General features: G+C 41.9%; 1 protein-coding gene across 2 annotated transcripts; it reads left to right on the forward strand.

Annotated features, from left to right (window-relative positions):
• The first annotated feature begins 401 nt into the window (after nt 1–401).
• trim2b (tripartite motif containing 2b) lies at nt 402–9900 on the forward strand. Of its 2 annotated transcripts, none has more exons than XM_028994291.1 (11): nt 402–556; nt 3146–3267; nt 4178–4329; nt 4456–4636; nt 5099–5876; nt 6091–6194; nt 6296–6463; nt 6705–6873; nt 6985–7055; nt 7333–7473; nt 8128–9900. In XM_028994291.1, the coding sequence occupies exons 2-11, from the start codon at nt 3163–3165 to the stop codon at nt 8278–8280; spliced, it is 2022 nt and encodes a 673-aa protein (XP_028850124.1). In that variant the 5' UTR covers nt 402–556; nt 3146–3162; the 3' UTR covers nt 8281–9900. The 2 variants fall into 2 exon arrangements, with proteins under 2 accessions (XP_028850124.1, XP_028850133.1); XM_028994300.1 differs by having other exon boundaries at nt 8197–9900.
• Nucleotides 9901–10909: the final 1009 nt, after the last annotated feature.

Genomic DNA, 10909 nt, shown 5'->3' on the forward strand with positions numbered 1-10909 from the left:
CAACAAAATACAAACTTCTTTACTTTAAATTATATTTCTTATCTTGCGATGGTGTGTGTGTGCTAATGTTATTCAGTGTCAGTGTGTGCCTTTCACGGCCCCTTTAGAAAGGGAAGGGGACTGGGTGGCAGCACCGTACCAGCCTGTCCTCACAGTACCACTAACATGCACAAAGAAAATCACTGAAAGAGTGAGCAAAGTCATTTCTGTTCTTTCTGAGTATAACCTCTATACTCAACCTTATACATAATCAACCTCAAACAGAAGTCGCTTACTGGGAGACAAACCCACAGCCAATGAGGCAGAAGAGCCTCTTCTGTGATTGGCTCAGGGTGCAGAGCCCCGCCCCCCCGGTGTGCTGGTGTCGCTGCTGAGCTCTGTTTTTGTTGCCGTAGCACTGAGAGTGGAAAAAAGGAGGAGGAGGAGGAGGAGGCGGTGAAGCCAGGCTTGCGCTGTTGAGCTCTGATGAGCGCACCTCCACGTCACAAGAAGATGGGAGCCGATGTGAGATGTAGGCCCCTCATCGTTCATCCCAGGGATCCCTGATAACGTCAAGGTAAGGCCTGAGAGACTGGGAGAAATTGAGAGAGAGAAAGAGAGCGAGACAGAGAGAGGGACCCGGCCACTGTGGTAATGGGAGAGGAGGACAGAAGTGCATGAGGGAGGGGGTTAGCAGAGATGCTCAGATGAGAGAGCTTCCTCGTGGAAGGCCTTTTCTGGCCAACATTCTTCTCTTGCTTTCTACCCACACACAATTGCATGACTGTATGCATGTGTAAGGCTGCGTGGGGGTGTTTGTGTGGGTGAGACATGACCGTATCAGTGGATCAGGGTTCTAGCATGCATCTCCCCACACACCCGGTTGTCTCCAGAGCCGGTGGCCGCCTCACGGTGAAAGCTAACAGGCTGTTCTAGTCATCTGACGTTCGGCTGCGGCGTTAGCCAGAGGGAAATCCGCTTCACTGCCTTTAAATGGCCTCCTTATTGCCAGAGAAGCGGCTCCCTCTCTGTCTGGCTCGTCTCTCCTTCCCTCAGTCCTCCCCCAACCCTCCTATTCTCGCTCCACCATGTGATGTCATGGTTTCATGTGCAATAACAGCTTTAATGAAGGTTTTGATTTGTTGGTGTTTCTAGAATGAGCTACAGCAGAGGGAGAGGGGGAACGCTCGCTCTGTGTGAACCTTGCTCATGGTGTGTCTCACGTCTGTGGAAACAGACCTCAGATCCCTGAGGCCTGCTGTGCTTTGTATGCGATCGTTGAATGAAGATATCAATTTCCTTAAAAGCCTTTTTTTTTTCCTCCACCAAGGAACTGATCAACAGAATCAATAATCGGTTGGACAAAGGCAAACAGGCACAGCAGAGTGCAGCCACTGACACTGACACTTCCAAGCTGGCATGTACTGAAATGCTGCACATATCCTTCATGAACTGCTGAAATTGATCCTAGGCCTGCACTCACAGGGCATATTGAAGTAGGGGTGTAGAAAGGGGTCTTGGCAGATTTCTGGTAGTGCCCCTGATGGATAGAGATCAGGAAAAGATTAGACATTGAAAGAACAGGCAATCATTCATGTGCCCGAATGTGGGGTCTTAGAGGATGACTCTTCTGGGAAATTATTTCTGCTTGTTATATTGTATGTAGTCTTTTGAAGATATGTGTTACTGTTTTTTTTTTTTGTTTCAGTTTTTGAGGCCTAAATAAGGAACATTATACGAGAGCCTTGTTTTACCCATTTGGATACATAGCATAGCTGGAGTAAGCCTTAACCTCCTGTGGGGGTTCACAATACATTCAACTGAGGGAATGAAGATGAAAGTAAAGAAATTTGCCATGAAGTCATGAGCTGTCAATCAGTACATGATACCATATTTAGAATGAATACACTCATGGCCATTTTAATGTTAATGAAAGTTGAGGGCTAGAGCTGAAGAATTGAAAGGTGTACAGAAATGTGAGGTAATAAACGTCGCCAACCAGCCTCAGCATAATGTGACACAAACTCTGCAGGTGTAGCCTTAACGTAGCTTAAAAGTGATGAAATTGGTAAAGCTCTCCTGTGTCATCCTGACCTTGTGGAGGAACTCATACAAATACATTTTTACATTTTTACTCCCACAACATTGCACAGTGTAAATGCTTTGGTTCTAAAATAGATTTTCCTCCACTTGTATCTGGATACCAATGTATGGCTGCAAATGATTAGATTACATTACTTCATGCGTGTTCGATCACTGACCATCAGTCATCAATAAATGTGAAATATAATCTGCACAATGAAAATGAATGAATTCATGTTGCCGTTCAAGAAAAGCATATGTGTACTTGTACTAAGAAATCCTCAGAAAGCTTTTTGTGAAACCCCCTCTCCAACATGGCCCTCCTCAGGTTGCCATGGTAATACAGTGAACTCTATTAAATCAAATATATTTTTGTGTTATATTGTATATTGCAGTGTCCTACAAATCCAAAACTCTTTTTCTGCTCTGGATTTCACCATCCATAAAAGTGAATGCATATTCAGTTCCATTACTATAATGAAGGAGGAAATGAATTGGATTGGAATGCTGCAGTGTTTTGAGCCGAGCACAAGGCACTGGCTTTAGAATAAAAAATGCAAGTCTTTTTTAGCAAAAAATTATTCAGGATAGTAACAGAAAATGTCTTGTCTATTTTTGAATTCACATATGTTATTCACATTGAATGCTGGACAAGGATTATCATATTTTAGGGAAGGCCTTTGAAGTAACATGTATTTGGTGTGAGGGACTGGGGGAGGGACTTTGGATCATAAATGATTTATGGAAGCCCACCAGCTGCTTTTGTGGTGTTTGGGTGTGGGCGTGTCTGACTTTTCTGTCTGACTGTTTTGCCTCTCACACCCTCTTTCTGAGTAAAAGATGGGCAGGCCAGAGCAGATACTATCTTGCCCAACGTGCCTTCAGAGTAACACAGACACTTACTACCCTTTATCTGTCTGCAGCCAGGCTAACTTTGCACCATATCACAACTCCAACAAAACAGAGACAATGTGGAGTGACTAGCAGACTGCCATACATACACATAGCATTGCACCGCATATACTCAATACACACATTCTTGATTTATTTAGCTTCTCAGACGGATTCTTCTTGTACCTTGCAGTTCTCACCTGAAACCGCATGGCGCAGCAGGGGTCACCAGACAGCAGCAGTGAAGAGTGCACTGTGCTCGAGGCGCTGCCCAATAGAGCAGCAACTCTGATCTGTTCGGAGCACGCAGGCAAGGTACAAACACTCCTGCCATCTGCAGCCATTAACAAACAGCACTGCTTTTCATCTTTGGGGACTTTAATGTCCGGTGCAGTTTGATGTGGTTTGTTGAACACCAGTCACTTATCCAGGTTTCTCTGATTCCAAGCTTGAACAATTTATTCTTAGCTTGAACATTAAATTATCATTTCAAAAACTATACTAAAACAAAACAAAAAAAAGATCTGTAAATTTTTTTTATTTCTTAAAATACATAAATAGGTAAATCACTGGATGAAAAGCACAAAACCCTGTGTATAAAAACTGAAGCTTTACACATAGCTCATCATTGAGCATACAGAAGTGCACATCCTACACACATCTGGCTATTTGAGATGTTTGACTGTTCAGACTGTATGCTATACAAAAGACCCCCCCCCCACATATTATGATGGTCTTATCAACACAGTACGCAGCAGGGTAATCAATAATGAAATGCGTCTATTTATTCTCACAGTGTAGTAAATAACAACATATTTCTATCACCATCGACACAGTCAGCAATTCTGTGGATACATACACGTTTGACAGTACATAGTGAAAAATACTTGAAATTTGTAAAAGATTTCTAATTTTAGTTGAAAGATTAATTGATTTGATTAGCTATTCTAATGAATCTGACCTCTTGCATTATCTCCATTTTTTTATTTAGTAAAAGCATGGGGAAAAGACAATTAATTGGACTGACTGCCAGGATGAGTGTTTAAAAGAGTAACACATATCTTGTATGTGAAATGGATCACATTTATTATGCGACTATATGAGCCCACTTGCTTTTGTAGACCATTTCCATATGGTTAATTTGTCTGTTTGAGAAATAGAGAGAGAGAGAGGGATGATATTTTATATGATGGCTGGGTGTGGACACTGCTATGTTATTTGTTAGGTAACGGAGCTCTACTGCACACCCTGCCTGACAGCTGTCTGTGACGAGTGCGTTGCCGGGCAACATGCAGACCACTCCACTTTACCCCTCGCGCAAGCAGTGGAGCAGCATCGGGTCATCCTACAAGAGAGAGTGACTGCAGCCAAAACCAGGTTTAGCACGGATAGGGATGTGCTTAGTAAAGCCAAATTAGCATTCCAGCTGAATAAATGATCTGATCGAATAAACACGTTAATTCACTTTTCCCTGGTGGGTTTATTAATTAACTGAATTTTCAGACTGCCACAGGTCACTGAGGCCCAGCAGTCTCTCAGAGACATCATGCAGCAGCTCAGCAGCCAGAGGAACTCCATAGAGGAGGATATCCACACAGCCTTCTCAGAGCTCCACAAAACTCTTGATGTCAGGAAGAGTGTGCTGCTCATGGAGCTGGAGGTCACCTATGGACTCAAACAAAAAGTACATTCTATCAGCTGGCTACTTTATATTCCCTCGGCTGGCATCACAGCAACAGTGCAGCTTAATAGTGAAGAGAAGCCTTGTGGTGGAACAAAACTTACCTGGTAGCCTAGTGGGTAACAGGCTATTCGCCTATGAACCAGAAGATGGTAGATTCACTACCATTGTGTCCCTGAGCAAGACACTTAACCCTAGGTTGCTCCAGGAGGACTGTCCCTGTAATTCTATGTCGCTCTGAATTAGGGCATCTGCTAAATTGCATAAATGTAAAAGTAGAATTTGCGTATTCTCCTGATGTTTTACTAGGTCTCCTCAAAGTGCGCTGATATCCCCATAAAGACCTGAGAATATTGGGGGTGCAAAAACTGGCTGGCCCTGGACGTGCTTGTGTAAGTGAGGTAAAGAATCCTGTCAGATCTTGGTCTAAATCTGCCTGTCTGTCTTTTTTACTGACAACTGCAGGTGCTGCAGTCTCAGCTGGACTCTCTGCTTCAGGGTGAGGAGGGCATCAGCAGCAGCTGCAACATGACAGAGGCAGCCCTGGGTGGGGGCAACGACGCTGCAGTTCTCCAGGCCCACCGGGACGTGGGTGAGCGTCTGAGCGAGCTGGCTTGCAAAGGTCTTCCTCTGCAGCCTGAGGAAAATGACCAGCTTGACCTTCTGATGGAGTCAGAAGGCCTTAGGAAGTCCATCCATAATCTGGGCACCATCGTCACCACCAATGCTGTGGCAAGCCAGACTGAGGCCTCTGGTGATGGGTTGGAGCACTGCATTGTGGGCCAGCCAGCTTCTGTCACCATCACCACCAGGGACAAATCAGGGGGACTTTGCAAGTCTGGCAACGCCATCATCTCGGCAGAGGTGTTCACACCTGAAGGGAGCATAGCAGATGGAGAGATTGTGGACAATAAAAATGGAACGTATGAGTTCCTGTACACCGTGCGGAAGCAGGGCGACTTCAGCTTGGCAGTCAGGCTCTATGACCAGCACATCAAGGGAAGCCCCTTCAGGCTAAATGTGAACAGCTCCCCTGACGACTCCCCAACCACCACAACCACCACATCGGCTGCCAACGCAGCCTCCACAGGCTCCAGCGAAGGGGGTGCGAAAAGGCGCAGTGCCAAGTCTCCTGGTGGAGGGAGCAGGAGCCGCCAGAGAGGTGTGAGGCGAACTGGCAGCATGTTCAGTACCCCCAAAAAGAAGGTGAACCCCATTGAAGATGACCTCATCTTCAAAATTGGTGAGTCAATCCAGGATTTATGGTTGTGTGCGATTTATGTTGCTTTAACAGCTTCTTCATAGAATGGAATGAGTGGATTCATTGACTCATACCAGTGAACTCACTAGAATATTGATTGTAGTAACATCACTTGTATATATCTAAATTATGAACATAACAAAACCACATACATTCTTCAAAATAATGGAGGCACATTTATTCTTTTTTTGCTCAGGATCAAAAGGAAGAAACAAAGGTGAGTTCACAAACCTCCAGGGTGTGGCAGCATCATCAACAGGAAAAATCCTTATTGCAGACAGCAATAATCAGTGCGTCCAGGTGAGCTTAGAAAGAAATTCCAGTGCATAAATAAAAATGTCAAAGAATTGCATTCATGCACAAGATTGACATCTGATGTTTTTTTGCCATGTTTGTGTCAGATTTTTTCAAACCAAGGAGAGTTCCAGAACCGATTTGGTGTGAGGGGTCGGTCGCCAGGGCAACTGCAGCGTCCCACTGGTGTGGCTGTCCACCCAAATGGTGACATCATCATTGCTGACTATGACAACAAATGGGTCAGCATCTTTTCCAGTGACGGCAAGTACAAGGTGTGTACAAAAAAGACATTTTCTCTGCTACAATCTTAATGTAAATTCACTGCTGTTGTTTCCATTATTGTTTTTAAAATATGATGACGAAGATGTTTTTTAAATAATATTAATGATGATTAAATCTATAATTGCATTGTACATTTATTATAACAGGTTCCTAAATGAGAAGCATTTGCTCTGAACAAGAAGTTGGTGACGTACACTAATGTGCTGTGCTATAATTTTTTTTAACTTGAAGGCTAAACTGGGCTCAGGCAGGTTGATGGGTCCCAAGGGCATCTCTGTGGACCAGAATGGCCACGTAATAGTTGTTGACAACAAGGCCTGCTCTGTCCTCATATTCCAGCCCAGTGGGAAACTAATAACCAAGTTTGGTAGCCGAGGAAATGGGGATAAGCAATTTGCAGGTTGGAAATGTGGCTTTTGAACCACAACTTGATTATACTATACAGAGTTACATTTGACATGAGTTGCTCTGATTTTTTTGTTGTTAATGTTTTTTTTTATTCTCTTTTTAGGTCCACACTTTGCAGCAGTCAACAACAATAATGAAATCATTATAACAGATTTCCATAATCACTCAGTTAAGGTAAAAATACACACATGATGGCTATATGACAACATTTCAATATAGTTTGTAGGTTATGAGTGTGTTGGGTCAGTGGTGGCCTAGTGGTTGAAGGTTGCCGGTTCGAATCCCGATCCGCCAAGGTGCCACTGAGCAAAGCACCGTCCCCACACACTGCTCCCCGGCCGGCTATCATGGCTGCCCACTGCTCACCAAGGGTGATGGGTTAAAAGCAGTTCTCTGTATCACTTTTTTTGTGAGCGAATATATAACAATATTTGTATATATCTGATGACAGGTGTTTAACACAGAAGGGGAGCTTCTGCTAAAGTTTGGATCCAACGGTGAAGGGAATGGTCAGTTCAACGCCCCAACAGGAGTTGCAGTAGACATCAACGGGAATATAATTGTGGCAGATTGGGGAAACAGTAGGATCCAGGTAGGGATGCCAGTACAGGTCCATGAAATGCAAGCGCTGTCTCTTTAAAGTTGCAATATGCAAGACCCCCTTCCTCCCTCACTAGAATGCTGTGGTGTCCACCTGTTATAATATAAGAAGACAGACACATAGTGCCTCCTCCTGCATGCAGACTGCTGATCTAGTTAAACTACATTTTTATTTCATGTTTCAAGCCACCAGCTAAAAACTTAGTTCCTCTTTATCAGCGCACACTTCTCCAAATCAACATAATTTGAAGACCACACATATTTACCTCTCAAAAGTAACAATGACCGCACCTTGGTCACATACCCAGTCTAAAAAGATATCTTGGTGACAGGAGAACTGATCAAGGTTCAAGTGGACCTGGAGCTCAAGTTCTACATGATTGATAAGACTGCATTTCTTATGCATTTCATCTTAAATACAACTTTTTTAATAGTTTCTGAAGTCATTTATATATAAACATCATTGTTCATATAAATGCTACAGACGGCAAGATATCTTATGTGGTGCATGCAGTTTTGATCCCTTCCTTCCTTCATCTAAATTTCTCCTTCTGTTTCCTCCCTGTTTCTGCACACTGCTTTTCTACCTTCTTTTTGACATCCATCTTCCTTTTCATCTCATTTCTGTCCCCTCACCCCCGTGAAGGTGTTTGATGGCAACGGTTCCTTTCTGTCCTACATAAACACATCTGCTGACCCTCTCTATGGCCCCCAGGGGCTCGCACTCACCTCTGATGGCCATGTAGTGGTGGCCGACTCCGGGAACCACTGCTTCAAGGTGTACCGCTATCTCCAGTGACCCGGAGGTGGAGCCAAGGAATGGTTGCAGGGGCTGATTTACACTGAAGCATTTGATAGTCCTGTCATACACACCAGTTGAAATACTGTATGGACTGTGACACTCCTAAACCAACCAATCTCTAGTGTGACAAACTACATGAAGGCTTCATGACTCCTGAACTAGGGTGTCCCTTGAAATTATACTGAAAATCCAGGGCTGTTCACGCAGAGATTCTACAAGGTGGTCGCCAACCTTGGTCCTGGAGGACACGCATCCTGCACACTTTTGGGTTTACACTGATTTAAAACTCCTGTTTCAACTTCTTCAGTTGAATCAGGTGTGCAAGAACTAAGCTATGTGGGGCTGGTGCCCTCCAGGTTGGTTTGTGACCACTGGATCTTGGTATTAGAGCTCAATTATAAAACCACTGCACTTTTGTTGGGGTATCGCACCAGTTTTTGCTCTCCATGTCTTTCACACGGAATTTCCTGTTTTGCTGACTGCTGCCCGACTCCAATGCCAAAAGCCACGGATGTAAAATTATGCTTTACGAATTCTCATCATCATAATGGGGACAGAAACCTGCAGTCCTTCAAGTCTTTGTAAATGTGAGTGTTTACCCCTTCTATTTTACTATTAATATGATTGATCAATTAACAATTAATATATTTGTATATATATTTTTTTTTGTGCATGAAAGCCATCTTGGAAAGAACAGTTCTAGGATGCTATTCCTATTCCTGAATATCTGTTCAGTAATAGTAGAGACAAAATTAATATGATTATGAGAAAACAAGTTATATGGACTTTTTTTTTTTTTGCGCAAATTATCTTCAAAATATTAACCGTATATTTTTTCCCAAATGAGTCACTCTAAAAATTCTAAATTTATATTTGTCAACTTATCTTTCATAATTAGTTTGTAGGTCAGTAGTCAAATGACAAGAGGGTTCTTATTGCGCAAATGACAGAAAAAAAAATTCCACAATTTCTGCATTCATTGTTAACGTTCAATAAAAAAAAAAAAAAAACAGTTACAGTGTGGTAGTGCTTGCCTATAAATACAAGTCATATTACTTGAACATGCATACTGGGGTCTTATAGAAGCATGTCTTACACCTTGAAGTTGTGACAGTACATTCAAAATCTGTAATGACACACCATTCACCATTGCCTGTTTAAAGATGATATATTTGTAAAATTATGGGGAAAAAAATAACGTTCGGTTGATTTTGACATTTTACACCAAGCTGAGAGAAGATATACTGAATGGGAAAAAATGTTTTGTACAGTCTGAATGTGTATTTCTTTGCTTCATATAATAATTCCTTTATCAATTTAAACTTTTATTTAATTTAGAAATCAGTTTAGTTTTGTACATGGTCTTCTGTCTTAACATTGGATAGTAAAGGAATGTCATGATGATAGAAAAACACTTGAATGCTTGTCATTCATGTCTGTATCCCATTTAGCCTTAACATGCCCATTGTTCACATGTAATTATGAATGTTATTTTTATTTATTTAAGTAGACATGTGTCTATGAATGGCCTAAACAAGCCTGCTTTTACCAACAAATCTTCACAACTGTCAACTGTGCTGATGTGCAGCACTTCAATAAAGCATTGACTGCCATTTATGCCATGCTTCTTCATTTCTGATGTTGCCACACTAGATGTGGATGGTTAAAACTGTCAGAGGTGCAATTTAATTTATTATACTTAATTATGTTACATTTATTTAATTAAAATGGGGGCTTATTAAATAAATTCCCACTTACTACAATTGGGGCCCAGAGTAAGACACTTAACCCTTTGTGTGGTCTTTAGGACCCATTTCATTTACCCATGTAAATTTTCATTATTCCATAATGCACCCAAGACAATTAACCGTGAGTTGCTCCAGGAGTACTGTCCCTACAACTAATGCTTGTAAGTATAAGGGTGTTTGCAAAATGCCATAAATTTCCTATAAAATAATTGCATGTCAGCCATTTGTACTCATTACTTAATTTTTAGTCTGTTCTACTATTGGATATGGCTGTAAGAAATGTGGCGTTATTGTAGCATCGTGTTTCTGCCGCTAGGTGGAGACAGAATACACGCAACGCCCAACCCATTCTCCGGCTCACAAGCTTTACTAAGCAGCACAAATTAACCTATAAACGATTCAATCAAAGGACACAGATAATATTAAGAAAAGAGCTCACTGGTTAGTATGCAACTGTCTGGAAACAATTTAGAGATAAAGGGCATTCTATCTAGCATCTCACTGTTAAACATGATCTTACATATATAAATACAAATCATTGCACAGTTACTTCAACATTTAATATAGAGAAAATTAACAGTAGTATTGCAAAATAAATAAACAAATAAATTAAAATTTGGTCTGGTCAAACACCACATGCCACTGTTCTTCCTCTTTGAATCTCTGTTCCCATTTGTAATACGGCTCACTGTGGAAGTCAGGATTTAATCCTTTAAAAGGCTTTAGACAATGAAGTTAAGCTTCATTTAATCATTCATTGCCATTTATTGTCTGCAGAGTAAAAATATCTCACTGGTTTTGAGTGAGTGGTAGATAAGTTTCCTCTTTCCGGAACAGCTTGTGTCATGCATCATTACAGCCAAACAGCATTTGCATAT

The sequence above is a fragment of the Denticeps clupeoides genome, chromosome 1 (genome assembly GCF_900700375.1).
Source record: "Denticeps clupeoides chromosome 1, fDenClu1.1, whole genome shotgun sequence".
NCBI classification, from domain to species: domain Eukaryota; kingdom Metazoa; phylum Chordata; class Actinopteri; order Clupeiformes; family Denticipitidae; genus Denticeps; species Denticeps clupeoides.